At 44.0% G+C, this 22,914-nt stretch overlaps 1 protein-coding gene across 2 annotated transcripts in view; it reads right to left on the minus strand.

The window, feature by feature from the left end:
- LOC126335611 (uncharacterized) overlaps window positions 1–22,914 on the minus strand; it is a 117,004-nt gene that overhangs the window by 49,817 nt on the left and 44,273 nt on the right. Inside the window, exons 4-5 of one of the 2 annotated variants that reach the window (XM_049999062.1) lie at window positions 9,683–9,967; window positions 320–576 (exon numbers count right to left, since the gene is read on the minus strand). In XM_049999062.1, coding sequence (XP_049855019.1) covers window positions 320–576; window positions 9,683–9,967 — 542 coding nt within the window. The remainder of the gene's footprint in view (window positions 1–319; window positions 577–9,682; window positions 9,968–22,914) is intronic. The other variant, XM_049999064.1, reaches the window with a different exon arrangement.

Genomic DNA, 22,914 nt, shown 5'->3' on the forward strand with positions numbered 1-22,914 from the left:
CCGTCACCCATCTGGAAACCCGAGAACTCTTCGCCAGCTGTATACGCCGGGAAAGCATACATTCACAAGCTCTTCGTTCATCTCCAATCACACTACTTCAAAAATTCTGTATAAAGAAGCTTTGCAAGTCAAAAATAAATTCCACATTTACGAAGTCTCGGGCAAAGCTATAAATAAATACTCGGGTAATATCGGCTTTCTCGGATAGTGTCTTTAGTAATTGTAAAGAAATTACAGACCCTGTGGTCATACAAACGAAGGTTTCAGGTCCCTGAAGATGGGTTGGAATATCGGAAACGCGAGGCAGCCCGGTCCTCACCTGGTGAACAGCGGCTGCGCCGGCACGTAGTAGTATAGGGGCTGTTCCGGCGCCAGCTGCCTGCGCAGCGCGTTTCCCCTGACGGGAGACTCCCTGCCACGCTCTTTGGCCGCCGCCTCCTGCTGCTTCTCGTGGACTACAGCGGCCGCCGCCTCTTCCGCGTGCGTGTTCTCGTCCTCGCCCTCTTCGTCGGCTGCCTTCGTCGCATCCTCCTCAGCTTCTTCCTCTGCGGATGGCCGTCTGGTCACGAATACCACCTGTCGGTACATAAACAGATGCACACTTTGAAACAATTGCAAATGAATTAACAGGAAATGAATTAAAAACGATCTATCGACAGGGATGAAGTCGAACGAAAATGCAACGATGACAACAAATGCTATAAGTGCAAACCACTAAAAAACACTGTTGTTGTTTTTGTGGTCTTCAGTCCTCAGACTGGTTTGATGCTTTCCATGCTACTCTATCCTGTGCAAGCTTCTTCATCTCCCAGTACTTACGGCAACCTACATCCTTCTGAATCTGCTTAGTGTATTCATCTCTTGGTCTCCCTCCACGCTACCCTCCAATACTAAACTGATGATCCCTTAATGCCTCAGAACATGTCCTACCAACCGTTCCCTTCTTCTAGTCAAGTTGTCCCACAAACTTCTCTTCTCCCCAATCCTATTCAGTACTTCCTCATTAGTTATGTGATCTATACATCTAATCTTCAGCATTCTTCTGTAGCACCACATTTCGAAAGCTTCTATTCTCTTCTTGTCCAAACTATTTATCGTCCATGTTTCACTTCCATACATGGCTACACTCCATACAAATACTTTCAGAAACGACTTCCTGACACTTAAATCTATACTCGATGTCAACAAATTTCTCTTCTTCAGAAACATTTTCCTTGCCATTGCCAGTCTACATTTTATATTCTCTCTGCTTCGACCATCATCAGTTATTTTGCTCCCCAAATAGCAAAACTCTTTTACTACTTTTAGTGTCTCATTTCCTAATCTAATTCCTTCAGCATTACCCGACTTAATTCGACTACATTCCATTATACTTCTTTTGCTTTTGTTGATGTTCATCTTATATCCTCCTTTCAAGACACTATCCATTCCGTTCAACTGCTCTTCCAAGTCCTTTGCTGTCTCTGACAGAGTTACAATGTCATCGGCGAACCGTAAAGTTTTTATTTCTTCTCCATGGATTTTAATACCTACTCCGAATTTTTCTTTTGTTTCCTTTACTGCTTGCTCAATATACAGATTGAACAACATCGGGGAGAGGCTAAAACCCTGTCTCACTCTCTTCCCAACCACTGCTTCCCTTTGATCTCCCTCGACTCTTATAACTGCCATCTGGTGTCTGTACAAATTGTAAACAGCTTTTCGCTCCCTGTATTTTACCCCTGTCACCTTCGGAATTTGAAAGAGAGTATTCCAGTCAACGTTTTCAAAAGCTTTCTCTAAGTCTACAAATGCTAGGAACGTAGGTTCGCCTTTCCTTAATCTAGCTTCTAAGATAAGTCGTAGGGTCAGTATTGCCTCACGTGTTCCAATATTTCTACGGAATCGAAACTGATCTTCCCCGAGTTCGGCTTCTACTAGTTTTTCCAACACTACCTTATGAAAACTGTCCGAAAACGCTACGTAATGCGGGATTTATGAGTGCTCTTTGGAAAGTAAGGTTGGATCGAACTCGAAACGGAAATCACAGCAAAAATCTAATGAGGCTTTGCATAGATATGTTGGAGAGTGTCTCTAGTATGCCCGTCGATCGCGTCACGTCGCTGTTTTCAGCTCTAAGCGCATAGTGAGCATGTAAAAATGCCTAGAAGACAGAGCCTCGCTTCACGTACGAGTGCCTCTGAGAGATTTCGCCTGATTTCATGCAGCTCGCGCAACGTCACTGTCATGTATTCCCTTCAGAACAGTCCTCAGCAGCATGCTGCAGGGGCAATGAAGACGGTCCTGCAGCGTTTTCCATGGGAAATATTTCCTCACCCACCACACAGCATAGACTTGTCTCCCTTTGATTTTCATCTCTGCTCACACGAACTGTTGGCTATGATGAATACGTTTTTGACACAGACAACACGCTGCAGATCAGCGTACAGAATTGGTAGAATGCACAGGCGGCTGCCTTATATGTCGAGGCAATTGGAAAGTTGGTACAATGCTATGACAAATGTCTCAGTCGGTGCAGCGGTTATGTAGCGAAGTAGCTGGGAAGTACAGCTAACTGTTGCAAATAAAAGGTTTTTGATTTTTACTGTAATTTCAAGTTTACCACCGATTGAACCTTACTTTCCGCATAGCCTTCGTAGCACTAGATTTCACGATAGGCGGGCCAGTCGGTACAGAACAAGCAGTGGAGTATTTTGTTGCCAGTAGAGACGTAACAACAGCAAAATTCATCTATCAGGAGAACTCAGTGACTTCAAACGCCTTCTTGTCATTGGTTGTCACCTGAGTAACAACACTTTCAGCGACATTTCAGTCCTTCTAAAGCTGTCCTGGCTGAACGTAAGTGCTGAGACAGTGAAGTGGAAACACGAAGGAATGATCACTGCTAAACTAAGAACAAGAAGACCTCATATACCAATAGACAGGGATTGTAAAACATTGCACAGGATAGTTGTGGAAAATTGCATAAAATCAGCGTAAGGGATCACTTGTCAGTTCCAAAGTGCTACCGGCACTGGAGCAAACATAATCTGTGTACAGGGAGTTAAAAAGAGGACGTACAATGATTGAAAGCCCTCTTATAACCCAGACAGTTAGTGAAGTACGGTGGAGGTAGTCCTACAATATGGCAGTGTTTATCGTGTTTCCGGTGTGGTCCTCTTATTGTGCTTAAGAAAACGCTAAATATAGAAGATGTGAACATACTCTACAGCGCAGTTTACTGAATGCATTAGAGAAAGAGTTCGGAAACGATGATTTTATCAGCATGATAGTGCACCGTGTCAAAAAGAAGCATCTCAGTGAAGCTGCGGTTTATAGACAATAACATTCATGAAATGAACTGACTTGCCCCGAGGGCTTCTTTGGTTTGAAGAATGCACATTCAGTCCTCCAAAGACATTCAGACACCACAATGAAAGAGTTCCCACCAAAGTTCAAGCCATTATAAAGGTGAACGGTGGACGCACCTCATTTGAGGTCCACTGATTTGTGACCGGATACTTTTGATCAGTGAATCTGCAATGTAATGAATATATATAGGGAGAACTGAAAAATGTTATAAGACTGGGACTCCAAGACGCTTTTCCTGCTTATTGTGAACAGTCCCTTTAGGGTGGAAACATCAGTGACTGTTGTAAGACTACCATGCAAATTAACAAGCATAATTTTCAATTACACAGTAGAGTGTAACAAAGCAACAACTTCCTTGAATTCTGTGATTCCCAAGAGGCGAGAGACTTGTGCATGATGAAAATATTGAACATTTACAGATGTGAACATGAGGTTTCTATTGAGGAAGAATATTTATGTTGCTCTTAATACACGCTAAATATTAATTTACACAGTTGTAGTCAGTGGGTCTGAAATGGTTAACGATCTCTCTATGAAATTTCCCTTCATCAGTTAAGAAACATTGAAAGCTGGATTCACTGTTGATCCTCCAATTCATAAACTGACTAAAAACGAATTTGAGAATACAACGAATGTTACAGAAAAAGTTACTGCATTTTTTTTAGTGAATGAAGAACATTCATATTAACTAGTAAATTTCGTCACAGGCTCCTACTCGCTCTAAACCAACAATGTTGTTTACTACATCACATTTTGGACTAACGTCACCTGTTGTGATATGCACTGAAGATGACCATGTAATAGTTAAGATCTAGACATGCTGTAATAAACGACGGATTTCGCGATAGACTGCCGTTCCTTTCTCCACTGGCTTAATTTGAAGAAGTTGAGTTGTAAGATAAGTATTAAATTCCTCTCCGTTCACTCACATATTGACTATTTCCCTTAAACAGTGTGACATTATAGTGATGAGTAAGGAGAGCATTTCCACAGGACATTAAGGAGACTGAGACGAGGTACGAGAAAAGACTGACTGATAATATCATGGTAGTATTGCTGGATGTTGAAGAGGGACAGTAAAGATGAAGATGCTCTGAGGTACCCGAAAACGAGGAAGTTTGGAAATTAAATGTAACTGAGCACTCATAATATTTCTAGGACAATTGTTTGTAGTGATTTTAGTATAAACATCAGACAATAATTATAAAAGGATATAGCTTGATTGTAGCTTTAAATTAAACTCCATGCTTCATTTAGTTCAATCTTTAAAATAAGAGATCTTATTTTGCAAGAGGTCCTGGTATTGTAGACAGATGAAAACTTATGCTAGACACCATAACCTGTTTTTGAGAATCAGCTAAAAAAATCTTTTAGATGCACGGCTGTGTTATCACGTGTCTCCCAAAGTGAAACAATTAGGACAACGGACGAAGTTACGCAAACATTGTAACGATAAGGATTTGTTAATATAGAAATACACATAGCGAAAACGATTAAAGTTATGGTAGTATGTTCTTTAATTTGAGTTTTGCTGTGGATGAGTATGAGATGAAAAGTCAATGACAGCATTGCTCATTACTGCAAACCCTGCTGAACATGGGACGCTAAACTTCTCTTCTGACACAACACCAAATCGCTCTGTCAGGTACAGGAAGACCAACAGTTGATCATGGAGCCAGAACAGCGGAGCAGTTCGGTATTTTTCGCCAAGCACAGCAAAGGTATAGCAGTAGTTGAGAGAAAGAATATGCATTGCCACCAGGGTTTTGGAACTCCAGTTTCAGCATTACTAATGACAAACTGGGAAGTACATCAGCCCACACAACGAACATTGTCCGGAATGTCGAAGGAGCAAAGGAGATACCGTGAAAAGTGCTGGTAGGCAGTACATATCACCCTTCGAGAGCTATGCTCAATAGCTTTTGCATTTCTGCATACGACGAAAAGACGTGCATCACCTGGTTTTAAAGTTTCTATTGAGTGGAGAAGACTGTGACTCGTATTTGTTTGAAATGAAAGTTTCTTTAATAATCTTATCGTTCATTTCTAAAACTCTGTTGACGAACTCGTAGTTGTCGTTATCAGGGCAACATCACCACGTGCGCTACCACAGAGACAGGTCTTTCATGGCAAGCCTAGAATTCTGCGTTCTTTCATTTTTTTTCTACCGTCCTTCCACGAGCGACGTTCAATAAGTAATGTAACTTTTTTTCTCGACCAAGGTTGAAAAAATGCGGGGTGTGTAGTGGGACATCGTGTAGTACTCTCGCTTCAGCAGCTATAGTTTCCAATAGATGTAACGTAGGTGCATTCCAAGCAGAGAGCTGTCATTGAGTTTCTTTTGCAAAACCAGTGCATTGGAGATATTAAGAGGCGCTTGCAGAATGGCTACGGGCCTGACAGTTGAGTCATTGAGACAGGCGTACGCCATCATCGGAGCAACGTCGTGCAAACCTGTCCGATCTCCCGTTTGCCGGCTGGCCGCACACAGCTGTGACATCTGCAATGTTGGAATGTGCGGACACTCTCATTCGACGGATCACAATCAAAATTCCAAACGAACTTCTCCTTCCGTTGGACAATGCAAGGTCTCCCACAAGTCTGCACACCCGATAGAAGCCCACAAAACTTCATTGGACTGTTGTTTCCCAACCACCTTACAGCCTGGATCTCGCACCTTCCGACTTCCATGTGTTTGGCCCAATGAAGGATGCGCTCTGCATGAAGAAATACATGGATGACGGGGAAGTTGTTGATGCAACAAGACGTTGACTCCGACGTCAATCAATATAGTGGTACCAATAGGAATACAGGCCCTCCCAGTAAGGTAGCCTAAGGCGATCACGTTGAAAGGGGATAATATTGAAAAACAAGATTTTTTACCAAAAGATTGGTAAATAATATGGTTTATAGGAATCGTGAATAAAACTGACCTGCTTTCAGAAAAAAATGTGTTGCATTACTTACTGTTCGCCCCTTGTAGTTTAGCAAAGTAACAATTCACGCGTTTTGTCTAGTATTTTAACGAAGTTTTGTAAGCTTCTATATAAAACTTTATTCTTAACTCTTTGTCTGAGGAATTATACAAATTTTGTTTTGCTTTCGCTAGTTGTATTTTCACTTCTTCGTATTTCTTGTTTAACCTGTATCCAAAACACTTTCTGCTTTGCCATTTCACCCGCAGTTCTTATTGCCGTCTTTCTTTTCAAAGTTTACCTTTAACATTTGCCTTCGTTTCATGTTGTTCACAGCTACTCTTCAATTTCATCATCAGTTAATTTTTGTGACGGCTCCCAAACTCAAGGTACGCGGCGGTACTTTTGGGGCAGCCACCACAAATTGTATAAAGCGTGGGTAGTGACCAGGATGTAGCTATGCCTGTTGGCCGAAAAATAGTTAATGACAAGAACTGCGCCAGCTACAATGAAGAGATAACTTATCTTGATGTCTGACGAAACGTGCGCCAGCAATACAAGTCCAATTAACATCCAAGAGTAATATGTGTACTGAGCCTAGTCGAATACAATACCAAATATCACACTGCAATGGATCCGCTATAAACTCCACGAAAGGCTAGCAATACACAATCGACAATAGACTGTCCATCTCGGGACCAGCGCTCCTCCTTATATGCAAAAGGCAGAGGGCGCTGCGGACCCGGGCTCAGCCATGGAGCGACCTCTTCCGTCAGCGGTGACGCCTTGAGACGCCGACGGCCGCGACAGGAACTGTGGCCAGCGATGTCACGGTCAGATCGCGCGTGCGCGAGTTGGTTGGTTGGTTGGTTGGTTGGTTGGTTGGTTGGTTGGGTCCGTGGATACAACACTAATAATCCTAGCATCACCTCCAAGTTTGATACAGTCTGACACTGGAACTCCCAAGAGCACCTAACATGATAAACAAGATCAGGATTGCATTGTAGTTTATCTCTTCCTCTCCCTCTTCACACACACACACACACACACACACACACACACACACACACACACACACACACACATATGCGCGAGCGCGCGCACATACATACATACACTCGCAGATTTGCCAAATTAAGTGTATGCACAGGGGTAGACATCGTTCATTTTAAGTTCGCTTAAAATGGACACTCTCGAGGTACGTGATTCATCTCTTTGCATTTTTTTACTATTTTACGTTTCCGTGTTTGCTCTCCAAAAACTGCAAGGGACATCGGGTGGAATTTGTCAATACGATGTGTAGTTATTGAGGGAATAAATCACACAAGTCGGACAGCTATCACGCAAGGAAATCAAGATTTGTGCTTCATATCCCGATGACGACGAGATCATCACAACCGGTACGCAGTCTCGCAGTGGACATGGGTAAGCTCTGAAACTGGCTGCTTCCTTCTTCAGAGGAACGAAACCAACAATTCACCTTTCAACTAAATTGTTTGAAAGTAGATTCTAATGGCTGTTGTCATTTTTACTAAGACGTTTCCGGATAAGTAACCTTGTCTTATGTTTACAACAGAAACGTTTCGAACGCTGTTGCGAGTACCTTCATCAAGATGATGTATTCAGTTTTTATAAACAACATGACGATTCCGTCAAGTTTTTTAATTGAATGTGAACATATATCTGGCTAGCCGGAAGGGAATTTCAACGCCGCTTCAACCGAATACCAGTCGTTTGCCACCAAACCACCTCTTTTCGAGGAATCTAAGAAGACCCCTTATCAGATGAAAGGACTGTTCTTTTCCCATGGAGAACGCCAGCAATCCTAGAGCTGATGATGATGAATATGACGATGACAACTTCTACATCCGGTCGATAAAAAGGACAAAGGAGTAATAAGGGTTTACCATGATATCGGCTATGGAGATGGAAGATTACGGTTGAACGTTCCACCGACTCTAAGGTCTCCAGAGATGGAGCAGAAGCTGGGATTGGGGAACCTAAATCTGGGTGGCCGGATGGGGATTTCAACCGCTTTCCTCCCAAATACGAGTCTATTATCTTGCCATTGCGCCATCCCTCTCGGTCAGTCTACTGACGAGATCATCAGAGACGGATGCCGTCAGTGTCGAGCATAGCACAGACTGCATAATAAGTTAACTGAACAAGTACGGCCCTTTCCATTCCAATATCATTCAGATGGAGTTAAGGACGAACCCAGCGAAGGGAAAAGAAAAAAATGTTGGCAAGCCGAGCTCGCATCCTACTCTGCGCAGCAGACGGATGTATCAGTTTAGTATCAGTTTCATGGAAGCCAGAACATGTGTGTTGAGCAGTAGCAAGTTTAAGGCGATCCATTTGTAGTGAAATCTCAAAACTACTTCCTCATTCACCACGAAACTAACGTGAATGCCCCTCTCTCCACCCCCCACCAGTTTTTCTTCTAACTCAGCTTTTGGGTGTGGTCATGGAAGAAGCAGTATGATACATGCACAAATATGTTGGATGAAGACGACAGAAGTCCACCTCAAGAAAAAATGGCAGTACTCTTTTAAAGATCACCATGTTCACCGTAGATAATAAAATTATTTATGTTTAAAATCCAGTTCTGCTATTTCGGCACTATGACCATTGTCAAGAGCAGTACTACGAAACTGTGCTTCAGTTCAGGGTGGCCATACAGCAAAATTGCAACAGTAGTTATTGTAAATACATAATTTTTCGTGGGAATGCAGACTTTGCCTGCAAATTTCAATGATGCAATAATCTCGGGTTATTACCCGAGTCGTACCGTCCTATTGTCGACACGTTTCAACTAGTTTCCTACTCGTCATTTTCAGCCGAAACGTCGTCTGGTTCGTTTCTTTATAAGCTTTGGACTGCAGCCTCCTCTGCGAAGGGGACAGTGGGTGGCACAATCGCATGCCTTCGTAAGAGATGTAGCGATCGGTGGTGGAGAGTCCAGGAGTCGAGTCTCATCTATTCCGTTCTTAGTGGCGGAGGCAAGACCATCCCTCAAGGCGGGGGGGGGGGGGGGGGGGCGGAGGCAAGCCTCCCAGCAGCAGCACTTTCGATATGTTTTCCGGTGAACTTGACTGACCCACCCGTTGGGCCCTCGACAGAGAAATCTGTGGCCCAACAGCTATAAAGGAACTAACTAGAAATGAACACGACGCTTTGCCTGAAGATGACACCTATGAAACTCGTCGAAACGCTGCGGCAACCCGACTCCACGGCTCGACTGATAAGTTGAGAATATTTCACAAACAGATAACTGTACAGTCGAAGGGGATTATGGTGCCAGTTAAAAGATTGTACATGATTGTGATCCGCAGCCACGAGAAGTTGATCAGTCCCAGTAGGGTGCCGTTTTAGACGAGGTAGTTCGGATGTGATAAGCGGTGGGAGAGCAGCACCTTGCGCTGCTGCGCCGCCTGCTGGCGCGCCGCCAGCTGCCTGAAGAGCGCCGCCGGGTCGTGCAGACGCTGCCGGCGCCTGGCGTCCAGCACGGCGTCGCGACGCCCGGCGTCGCCTTCGGCGCTGGGCGTCGTGGTGGCGGCGGGCCGGCCCACCAGCAGCGCCGGGTGGTACAGCGAGCGCCTGGTCGACGACTCGGTCGACGTGGACGTCGGCTCCTGCGTCACGGTCGTCGACGGCGCCGTGGTCGTAGTGGAGCCCTGTTTGCGCGTGCGCGGTATCACCTGTCGGGACGGAGCAATGCGTCAGGCCGGAAAACTCGCCGATTCACTTCCGCTCTGTCGCTTAGTGATCAAAATGTGAGTGTTGTACCAAATTTTGGACGGGACCCATGCTAGCACATGGAACTGAATGGGACATAAGTAATTGTTTTGTAGACTGTCATCATAGCCGGATGGTTAGCGCCACTCTCTTTGGTGCGGAAGGACCGCGTTCGATTCCCGGCACCACCTCTACAGACAATAACGGCTGGAGGGATCGGCGAATCACTGATCATAAGTCCCATGACAATAGATCTCTCCTCAGTCTACTTTGCAAGGCGCATTCGGCTAGTTCGAGCAGGCCTGATGCCTAATCTCTGAGTGGCATATATGTTTCAATTTATTTTTTGTTTTATGACGTATACAAGCAGACTGAAGCGACGAAAGAAATTTTGTACAAGGCCGGGATTCGAACCCGGGTCTCCTACTCACGAGGCGGATGCGGTAACCATTACGGCACCCTCTAGCAGTGTCTTTGCACCATGCATGGACTACCCCACATGCCTCCCTCCTTAATCAAAATTCCTATTCAAGCCTCAGGCCACTTTGTACTCTCCCTAAACTCGAACAGTATTCCAGAGGTTCTCCAGCGTATTGGAGTAGCATCGTACACATCGAACAAAAAAGAGGATCCTGCCTGAAACCCTGGCACAAGTGCTTTAATCGAACTACATTATATGGTTCGAGAGACCTTTTCGCGTATTAAACATCTATGATCAACTGAGGAGACGAATTAAAATTTGTACCACGGCCAGGATTCGAATCTGGGTCTGTTGCTCACTAAGCAGATACACTACCCATGCTGGGTATTCGGCCGCCGCAATTGCAAGTCCTTTTTAGCTGACGCCACTGCGGCGACTTGCGAGTCAGTGATGATGAAATGATGATAAAAGACACACAACACCCAGGCAGAGAAAATCCCTGACCCCGCCGGGAATCGAACCCGAAACCCAGTGCGCGGGAAGCGAGGACGCTACCGCAAGACCACGAGCTGAGGACAGTCCTAACCTGGTGGAAGTTATTGATGGTTCATGCTGTAACCAAGCATGCAGCACGTGCCCAGGGAAATGCTAGTGGTTGTGCAGTGTCACGAGAATGCGTGTCCAGCTGTTCCTAAATATAACACCAACTACCACATTGGGTGGAAAGCATTGCACTTCGTCGGGCCACTTCGCCTTCACAGTTCCTAATAACATTTATTGAAGTTTCTAGCGTCATCCTCTGTTTATTGCAAGATTTGTACTTCGTAATAATCGAAACTATGAAGATTGTACATTGAGGAATTAGAACAAAAATTTCTGATTGTGAGAGCTGACGAGAACACGAAATTATTCGGAAGGTCGTCGGTTCATTTCCCCGCCAGCTCACCCTTATTTAGATTTTTCGTTATTTTCCTAAATTGCTTACTGCAAGTAACATCATGGTTCCTTTGAAAGGGTACATGCAATTTCCTTCCCCACCCTTCTCCAATGCGAGCTTGTGCTTCGATCTTTAACGACCTCGTCATCTACGGGAGCTAAACGCTGGTCTTCGTTTTTAGTGGGTTATTAAGGAAAACAAGCAGAGAAACAAATGAAACAGACACCTGCCGCCGGTGGATACAGAGAACTGCCATCAACGGATGTAGAATGGTATGTGGATACTTCAAGAAAGAGTAGAACAAGAAGATGTAAATGTGTTGATGAAACTACAAGAGTGAAGCAGTGGGATCCTGCGAGACGTCATGGAAATTACGAGAATGAGCGTACATTATGGAGAAACAGGTTTGAAAATCCCGTCTGGCCATCCTGGTTTTCCACGGCTTCGCTACGTCACTTGCAGTGTTTGCCACATTAGTTTCTTAAGAGCACCGCCAATGTCAAGCGCAATTGTAATCCGATTAGTTTAGTGCTCGATCCCCAAAACAGCCGTTATTAAGGAGAAGTTTATATGACAGAAAGTGAACAGTGACCACACCGATTCTATATTTAAAAAAAAGTAGGTGACATTATTAGAAAAACAAACTTTAATTTGCATAACATTGGCACGCAACTAGTTATGTCCTGCAAAACAGAGAGATTATGAGGAGCCTGATGGTAAAATGGAATTCCTCTAGGGTGACGATTCCTAACCTGAGGGCAATTACTCCCTGATGGGTAAAACGTAATTTTCTGAGGGGCAAGGTTTCAACTGTGTTTGGCCATGAAACTAAAGTGTTTTTAAAAGATCATTACTATTATTACTGTTTCATAGGTTTGTGATACTGATTCGTAAGTGACCAACGAATACGCTGTTGTCAAATACTAACATTAACGCGTGACACAGTGTGGTTGAGATTACTACAGCTTGTGAGACGAATTCATCAATATCTTCCTCATACACTCCATCCTCTACGCTCATACTTCGTAATGCGACTCTACGACTGTAAAATTGAGACATATGCATCACGTACGTCTAAATAACTCGTGAAAATGCGTTCTCCGAGCTGTAGGTACTCCCCGCAATAGTCACAAGTTGCTTCTTATTCCGCTTCGCAACACATAAACGAATTAATTGAAATTACAAAAATGGTTCAAATGGCCCTGAGCACTAGGCGACGTAACTTATGAGGTCATCAGTTGCCTATAACTTATAACTAATTAAACCTAAGTAATCTAAGGACATCACACACATCCATACCCGAGGCAGGATTCGAACCTGCGACCTAGCGGTCGCTCGGTTCCAGACTGTAGCGCCTAGAACCGCACGGCCACTCCGCGCGGCAATTGACATTACAACACAACAGTAACTGTATAATGGCTACTATATTGCTGTAGGGCGTACTTACTGTTATTGTTATTGTTGTTACCATTATACACGTGTAGGCCGATAAAGGACCACGTGACAAGTCTAGCTGATGTGAGATTTTCTCAAGCGTCAAATTACTTTCATCTTCTCACTACGTAGTTTCTTCTTTTCTTCCGACTTCTTCCTGTCTTGAATTTCTTGACCTCTTGATTGACATTCCACTTGAGTATTTTGTGGTTGAATGTTTGCCTCTCTTATACACGATGGTTGTTATTAAGCTTCTGATGCCTGACAGGACCCGCATGAAAAACGGGTGATCGTAGGACAGTGAAACTTTGTGGAAACGTTTGTAAAGACAAGGGAAGAGAAATAACGAATAACCCATTGAAAGAAACACATTTTAATTTCGACGTAGGAATGTAACATTTGTTAAAAAGAAACACGTTTTAATTTCGACATGAGAGGGTAACATTCGTTAACTGCGTGCCACGATTACGTTCCAGGTTAGAAACGTTTCTCGGTGTCACTACCGTCTGCATCCACGACAGCGTGGAACTGAACTAGACATTCGTCTACTGCTGCCCGAAACATCTGAGGAGGAGGCTACCTTCCTCGCTGTGTTGATCTTCATCCTCCAACGTGCGTTAATGTCCCGTCCTTCAGAAAACCCTACAGCCAGTAATCACACGGGTTCAAATCTAGCAACCATGCACCTTGAAACGATCGGCCAATGATTCGGTTTTCACCAGATGTTCTTCAAACACTCTGATGCGGAAAGAAGACCTCCCCTTATTCCTTTAATGCGTCGCTACTGACTAAGAGCAGTTGCTGTTGTTTTAAGACAGCACCTTTACGGCTAAAGCCCTGCTCACTTTGCCGAGACCCATGTTTACTTTCTGCAACTGTAATGCATAGAGAAGCTTGTGCTTCAACCACACGGTGCCGTACCAGTACCGGCGCCTGACGGCAAGTCGTAACATTAACAGAACTAACAACGCAAATCCTACAGCGCCTAGTCTGAACAGCATTCCTGTAGCCGGACGCGGTGGTCTAGTGGCCCTAGGCGCTCAGTTCGGAACCGCACGACTGCTACGGTCGCAGGTTCGAATCCTGCCTCGGGCATGGATGTGTGTGATGTCCTTAGGTTAGTTAGGTTTAAGTAGTTCTAAGTTCTAGGGGACTGATGACCACAGATGTTAAGTCCCATAGTGCTCAGAGCCATTTGAACCATTCCTATAAGGTTGGGTACTCATACGATAAATAGTTTCCGTCTGCACTAGCCGAAGAAGCGAAAGTTAAATCGGAACCACGTTTTTTATCTGCATCTGTTGTACCAACATCCTTCCGGTCTTTTCTGAACTCGGCGATATACTTCATGTTCTTAATGCTCTCCATGTACTCCAAGATCTGTTCAGTTTGTCTAGTGTCCGGCATTCTCTTGATATTCCCATTAAATTTAAGTCGACGTTTCTCATGTAATTTACTACCTGTAAGTTACTCGTACATATCTGTTCGGTCTCTTGTCTGCTCCGCAGTCTGAAGCCTTCTGCTGTATTACTGCACCCCAGGATTTTTTTTGATAATTCTTCTCTCTAGTTCCTTGATATTTTTAGTTCATCTTTCCGATGCATGACCAAAGTTTCTGATGCGTCTAAGGTTTCTAGCTTGATGTTGCTACGTCTCACTTGTAAAATTCATGATGCACATGATTTATTGTAGATGTTTCCAGTCTTCTAGACTTCTCTAATCGATTTTTGATTTCTCTGTTCGTATGTACACATTATTATTATTATTATTATTATTTTATTATTATTATCATTAATACCAGTGGTCAGAGACGAAGCACTGCCAGCCAAAATCCTCCAGGTTCTGACAGTTCAGAAGTAAGGAGTCCAGCAGGAAAGTGATTTGCTAACAGTAAGTGTAGTTCACACATTTTAACGTGTAACGTGTTGATTTTAAATGTGGGTGCAGGTTGTGGGCGAATCAGGTGTCACTATGGGGACAATTGGTGCAGTGTTGCATATTTCATAACTCCTGTGGATGGTTAGCTTTCTTCTCTGAGGAGCTATGGGTGGCGCTTGCGATGTACTGAGAATTGCTTCAACAGACTACAAATATAGTTTGTTAGAAATAAGCAGACACAATTGTTTCACTGACTCGTCAATGCGTTATTTAATAAAAACCTTCAAAAACTAAACATAATTTAATTTAAATCAGTTTAAAAATCTAGGTCTTTAAAGAAAATTCTTTTTCATGTTAAAGTTTAATTAGGCGCTAATGTTCACGATTGATGGGCCGGTGCTAGCTAATATCCAATTACGCTCATAGGTAACGGTCTCGGTAAGGTTGAGGGACTGGTGTAAACGGTGTTTATAATATCGCAGTGATGTAGGGGAAGTCGAACCGTTCGATATAGAATACTTGTGATCAAGGACCGAAGTCACCTCTGATTGGCCTACAAAAGTCAGGTAAACAACAGTGCGGGTAAGCTGCGCGAGATTTTCAATATCCTCTCGTTCTCTTAAGAGCCCTTTACACGCTCTTATGTTTTATCATTTTTTTAAAAAATCCGTGCTCAAAGAAAATTGCTTTTCATTATGGGCTTCCAGAGGCACATAATGTTTTTTCAGTGTTTGATACAATCACTGACCAAATTTAAAATTCTAAAATGCTCTCATAATTTACTCGTTAAAAGGTATAATCTTAAGTTAGAAATATAACACACTAAGTGAAGTAGTAAAGAAACTGTGTACATGTCTTGAGGGAGCGTAACTCATAACGCGCAAATGATCCAGACTACATTCATCCAGTATTTGAGAATCGTGGCACTTAGCGACTTCCAATTACCTTAAAATATAAATTTAAATCTTTTCGAAACTTTTTCTCTCTCGCACCCGCCACAAAGGTTTATCGCTTACTACATTTTCGCTGTTCGTGTATTAAAACTTCATCACCAGGCATGCCGTTTAAATTTATTACTTCTTTATACCAGCTCTATTGGCAATAAATGTTGCAGACAGTATCCTCAATAACACTGAATATACCTGCAAAATAATACCATTGTAAGGCACATGTTTCAGGAGATTGGATGTCATAAAGATTGAGATGGCTCAAATGGCTCTGAGCACTATGGGACTCAACTGCTGTGGTCATTAGTCCCCTAGAACTTAGAACTATTTAAACCTCACTAACCTAAGGGCATCACACACATCAATGCTCGAGGCAGGATACGAACCTGCGACTGTAGCAGTCGCACAGCTCCGGACTGCGCGCCTAGAACCGCGAGACCACCACGGCCGGCAGATTGAGATGCGCGAAGAACGGAGAGCGAGCAAAAAAAAGGGCTCTGACCACTATGGGACTTAACTTCTAAGGTCATCAGTCCCCTAGAACTTAGAACTATTTAAACCTAACTAACCTAAGGACATCAGACACATCCATGCCAGAAGCAGGATTTGAACCTGCGACCCTGGCCGGCGGAGAGCGAACACTGATTGGACTTAACTCATCCAGTGTCTGATAATGAGAGCACTTGGAGAAATCTTTAAGGCATTAACTCATTTCCAAAGTAATCAAACATTTGATAAAAATTATCTTTACAGCAGAATTTTGCGTGCCCTTTCGATTAGCAGTTCCAAAACAGTGTGGACCAATATTCGGTTTAGCGATATGTATTAACAGGGACAGTAGAACACGAAAGATACGCAGTATTCCAGAGGCGACTGAGTAGCACAGAAGACTGTTTCAACCGGACAACGAAGACGTGACGAAAGAAATTTTTACTGTCCCTGTTAATACACAAATCTCTAAACTGAATACCGCACTGGATTAATCTGGGACCAACAAATCTATCTATCGCTTGAGCCTTGTCCCGCAGTGACGCAGGGTCAGACATAGCTTGTCGGATTTGGCATGTTAATGTTTAAGGGGTGGTCGGATGCCCTTTCTGCCGCCACCCCGTACTCCCCGGGACGGAATTGGTGTACCCCAGCTGTCTGCGTGGAGTATAATCCATGGAATAGTGCGAACGTGTTCAGACGTCTGCGAGCCGTGTAACTGAGGCGGAACATGTAGACCAACCCAGTATTCACCCAGCGCGATGTGGAAAACAGCCTAAAAACCTCATCCAGGCTGGCCAGCACACCGGCCCTCGTCGTTAATCCGCCGGGTGGATTCGATCCGTGGCCGGCGCGCCTACCCGAGTCCAGGAAGCAACGCGCTAGCGTTCTCAGCTACCCTGGCGTTATGACCTCTCCAGCAAACAGATACGCAGAATTCCGCTTTAAAAACCATTTTGTTTGTATTGGATATTAACCGATGCTTTCCATTGACACAGTGACATTAGTCGTTGTATGAAAGACGTGATGAGCAGTATTGGAATGGAAATGAGCGTTTGGCATCATTGGCCGGGAGGCCGCCTTGGTGCAGGTCTTTTTACATTCGACGCCACATTGGCCGATCTGCGCGAGGTATGGGGATGAAGTGATGATGAAGACAACAGCTAGCCGTTGTGTCCGAGCAGTTCTAGGCGCTTCAGCCAGGAACCACGCGGCTGCTACGGTCGCAGGTTCGAATCCTGCCTCGTGCATGGATGTCTGTGATGTCCTTAGGTTAGTTAGGTTTAAGTAGTTCTATGTCTAGTGGACTGATGAGCTCCGCTGTTAAGTCCCGTAGTGCTTAGAGTCATTTGAACCATTTTTGAAGACAACACAAAACCGGGTCCCTGAGCGGAGAAAATCCCCGATTCAGCCGGGAATCGAACCCGGGCCCGTAGGACGGCAATCTGTCACGCTGACCACTCAGCTATCGGGACGGACATGAGCAGTATTGTTAGGGCTGATTCCGCACACCGAGGGATGTGGCGCAATGGTTAGCACACTGGACTCGCATTCGGGAGGACGACGGTTCAAACCCGTCTCCGGCCATCCTGCTTTAGGTTTTCCGCGATTTCCCTTAATCACTTACAGGCAAATGCCGGGATGGTTCCTTTGAAAGGGCACGGCCGCTTTTCTTCCCCATCCTTCCTTAATCCCAGCTTGCGCTCTGTCTCTAATGACCTCGCTGTCGACGAGACATTAAACACTAATCTCCCCCTCCTCCTCCTGATTCCACACAGCAACAACTAAACTTTAAATATGCATTGAAACACGAGATAAAATGCACCCGACGATTCTTAGGATCGACACCCGGTACGTACAGGGTGTTTCCAAAATGAGTGTAAAAATGATAGAGTTCACAGAGGGTTCATTACGAGTAACTTTCACATAGTAACCCATGTACGCATCCCTTATCGTTCGGCGCCAGGTGTTATTCAACAATAACGCGCACCGCCGGAAAGGTAGACATACAAACTCGCCATGCTTATAGCAGGTCTGCAGGGCAACGTTGTCAATTTCTTTGTGACATCAAGGTAAAAGAGGTTGACGTTTCATGACCTTCATTTATAAACAGCTACAAAACTGCTCGAAATTACACCCTCCTGTTTGAATGCGCGAATGGAACGAAGCCTTAGTGAAGGTTGCCCCGTTTCAATCACACCTGGTTCAAAATGGTTCAAATGGCTCTGAGCACTATGGGACTTAACATCTGTGGTCATCAGTCCCCTAGAACTTAGAACTACTTAAACCTAACTAACCTAAGGACATCACACAACACCCAGTCATCACGAGGCAGAGAAAATCCCTGACTCCGCGGGGAATCGAACCCGGGAACCCGGGCGCGGGAAGCGAGAACGCTACCTCACGACCACGAGCTGCGGACAATCACACCTGGGAAAGTGGGGATTGCATAAGAGGCTGCCATAAATCGCGCATCAGCTCTTCATTTATCTCGTTAGATGTTTCGGATCAACAGATACAAGATGTCTTCAGATGAAGAAAATAAATGGGCTTCAAGTTGGGAGAACGCGCAGGTCATGCCATCAGCCCACCACGCTTTTTCTGTTCTTACCAAATGTCTCATCCAAATGATTACGCACCGCATGAGTGAAGTGTACCACAAGCGTTGTTGCACGTTGAGTGGAATATGTTCCAGTAACTCTGGCACAGTTTCCCTTAAGACGATTAAGTATTTATTTGCGTTCAGTTTATAGGGAGAGCATGTCTGGCCCAGTCAGATTATCGGCAACCAAACCAGCCCCAACGTTGATGGCTATGCGCTCTTGGCGCCCACGAACAAAGTTAGCTTACGGATTTTCCCATGCTCATGTTGCTATCGAACGCACTTTTCCTTGTTAAGGATGCCTCATCCGTAAAAAGTATATGACGTAAGAATTGAGGACGAGTGGCACACTTCTGCAAAAACTATGGCAGAAGTCAATGTGACGTGGCAAATCTTCCGGGTTAAGGGCTTAAACTTTGTAAATGAGGCAAGAGTGCAAGTCACTTTCATTCCAAAAACGCAAGACCGCAGTCTCGCTTACACCCAGTTCCCGAACAACAAATGTTTCAAATGGCTCTGAGCACTATGGGAGGCCATCAGTCCCCTAGAACATAGACTGAAGCGCCTAGAACCGCTCGACCACTTCGGGCGGCTTCCGAACAACACCTTGCGATCTTCTTGATGTATTTTACAGCAAGGCTAAATCCTGCTCTTCAAACTCTGGTGTAATAACTGTTCATTGACGATAGCATCCATCCGGCCTTCGCACCTTCATCACAAAATGAAACCATCGGGTTTCACTGTAGTCCTTAAATGCACATGCACTATTACGATACCTTGTGATCGGGTAACTCACCTCAAGTGCCTTGGAGCCTGTGGCTGGCAGTGAACGTGCGTGGATATGACACTCGGTGATTTGGAAACCTCCGAACGTAGAATCATTGAGCAATGAGAGCATTTCCATCTGTAGTCCCGTAAGCACTGTGCATGTGTGCCCTTTGTTCCCGTTTACCGTCCGCTCCGCACAGTACCAAATACAACAGTGTCCCGATTTGTTGACACATTGACACAGAGCGAACCACAATCTGCAGCGTTCACAGGTACCGTCCTCTTTGCGACATCATATGAAACCAGTATTTTCACTGCCAAGGCATCTATTTCGTGTCCTAGCAAATGCTGGAGGAAACTGTATGGTTTGGTCTCAGCCGGAATACCTGCTACCATTTCGACTCGGATGGCGGGTTGTATGCCTACGGTCCTAGCGATGCGCGATGCTGTTAAATGACACCTAGCGCCGAACGCTAAGGGAAATGGTTATAGGTTGCTAAGTTAAACTTGTTTGTTGTGACTCACTTTATCAGCCCTCTCATTTTTACTTTCGTTTTAGAGATATCGGAACTAGAGATGCCATTGCGCTGCTGAGAGCGATATTGGAGAGGTACATGGAGAAGAAAAGGAAGGTGTATGTTGTGTTCATTGATCTTGAAAAGGCTTTTGACTGTGTCAATGGGACAAACTGAAGGAAACCCTAAGGAAACATGGAGTTGCCTAGAGTAATAGACGGCTAGTTAAACATTTATATTTGAACCAGAGAGCAGGAGGAAGAATAGGTGTGATGAGTAAAGAAATAGAACTGGGAAGAGGTGTAAGACAAGGCTGTTGTATATCACCAACACTGTTCAATATATATCACGAGGAAATTATTCGTGAAAGTTTTGATGGAAGGAGAGGAGCTTGTATAGGGGGTCGGAGAGTGAAGTGTATAAGAGTTGGAGACAACATGGTTGTGATGGCAGAGAGTGCAAAAGAAATGGAACAAATGTTAGAGCATGTTGTTATTGTCGTGGTCTACAGTCCTGAGTCTGGTTTAATGCAGCTCTCCATGCTACCCTATCCTGTTCAAGCTTCTTCATCTCCCAGTACCTACTGCAACCTACATCCTTCTGAATCTGCTTAGTATATTCATGTCTTGGTCTCCCTCTACGATTGTTACCCTCCACGCTGATCTCCAATGCTAAATTTGTGATCCCATGATGCCGCAGAATATGTCCTAACAACCGGTTCCTTCTTCTCGTCAAGTTGTGCCACAAACTCCTCTTCTCCCCAATTCTATTCAATACCTCCTCATTAGATATGTGATCTACCACTCTAATTTTCAGCATTCTTCTGTAGCACCACATTTCGAAAGCGTCTATTCTCTTCCTGTCCAAACTATTTATTGTCCATGTTTCACTTCCATACATGGCTACACTCCATACAAATACTTTCAGAAACGACTTCCTGACACTTAAATCTATACTCGATGTCAACAAATTTCTCTTCTTCAGAAACATTTTCCTTGCCATTGCCAGTCTACCTTTTATATATTCTCTACTTCGACCATCATCAGTTATTTTGCTCCCCAAAGAGCAAAACTCCTTTACTACGTTTAGTGTCTCATTTCCTAATCTAATTCCCTCAGCATCACCCGACTTAACTCGAATACATTCCATTACCCTCGTTTTGCTTTTGTTGATGTTCATCTTATATCCTCCTTTCAAGACACTGTCCATTCCGTTCAACTGCTCTTCCAAGTCCTTTGCTGTCTCTGACAGAATTACAATGTCATCGGCGAACCTAAAAGTTTTTAGTTCTTCTCCATGGATTTTAATACCTACTCCGAATTTTTCTTTTGTTTCCTTACTGCTGGCTCAATATACAGAATGAATAACATCGGAGATTGGCTACAACCCTGTCTCACTCCCTTCCCAACCACTGCTTCCCTTTAATCTCCCTCTACTCTTATAACTGCCATCTGGTTTCTGTACAAATTGTAAATAGCCTTTCGCTCCCTGTATTTTACCCCCGCCAGATTTGGAATTTGAAAGAGAGTATTCCAGGCAACATTGTCAAAAGCTTTCTCTAAGTCTACAAATGCTAGAAACGTAGGTTTGCCTTTCCTTAATGTTTCTCCTAACATAAGTCGTAAGGTCAGTATTGTCTCACGTGTTCCAATATTTCTGCGGAATCCAAACTGATCTTCCCCGAGGTCGTCTTCTACCAATTTTTCCATTCGTCTGTAAAGAATTCGCATTAGTATTTTGCATCTGTGACTTATTAAACTGATAGTTCGGTAATTTTCATATCTGTCAACACCTGCTTTCTTTGGGATTGGAATTATTATATTCTTCTTGAAGTCTGACGGTACGTCGCCTGTCTCATACATCTTACTCGCCAGATGGTAGAGTTTTGTTAGGACTGGCTCTCCCAAGGCCGTCAGTAGTTCTAATGGAATGTTGTCTACTCTCGGGGCCTTGTTTCGGCTAAGGTCTTTCAGCGCTCTGTGAAACTCTTCACACAGTATCGCATATCCCATTTCATCTTCATCTACATTCTCTTCCATTTCTATAATATTGTCCTCAATTACATCGCCGTTGTATAGACCCTCTATATACTCCCTCCACCTTTCTGCTTTCCCTTCTTTGGTTAGGACTGGGTTTCCATCTGAGCTCTTGATATTCATACAAGTGTTTCTCTTTTCTCCAAAGGTCTCTTTAATTTTCCTGTAAGCAGTATCTATCTTAACCCTAGTGTGGTAAGCCTCTACATTCTTACATTTGTCCTCTAGACATCCCTGCTTAACCATTTTGCACTTTCTGTCGATATCATTTTTGAGACGTTTGTATTCCTTTTTGCCTGCTTCATTTACTGCGTTTTTATGTTTCCTCTTTTCATCAATTAAATTCAATATTTCTTCTGTTACCCAAGGGTTTCTACTAGCCCTCATCTTTTTACCTACTTGATCTTCTGCTGCCTTCACTACTTCATCCTTCAGAGCTACCCATTCTTCTTCTACTGTACTTCTTTCCCCCATTGCTGTCAATTGTTCCCTTATGGTCACCCTGATACTCTGCACAACCTCTGGTTTAGTCAGTTTATCCAGGCCCCATCTCCTTAAATTCCCACCTGTTTGCAGTTTCTTCAATTTTAATCTGCAGTTCATAACCAATAGATTGTGGTCAGAGTCCGCATCTGCCCCTGAAAATGTCTTACAATTTAAAACCTGGTTCCTAAATCTCTGTCTTACCATTATGTAATCTATCTGATACCTTTTAGTAACTCCGGGATTCTTCCATGTATACAAGCTTCTTTTATGATTCTTGAAGCAAGTGTTAGCTATGATTAAGTTATGCTCCGTGCAAAATTCTAACAGACGGCTTCCTCTTTCAATTCTTACCCCCAATCCATATTCAAAATGGTTCAGATGGCTCTGAGCACTACGG

This window comes from Schistocerca gregaria, chromosome 2, assembly GCF_023897955.1.
Source record: "Schistocerca gregaria isolate iqSchGreg1 chromosome 2, iqSchGreg1.2, whole genome shotgun sequence".
In the NCBI taxonomy this organism is placed as follows: domain Eukaryota; kingdom Metazoa; phylum Arthropoda; class Insecta; order Orthoptera; family Acrididae; genus Schistocerca; species Schistocerca gregaria.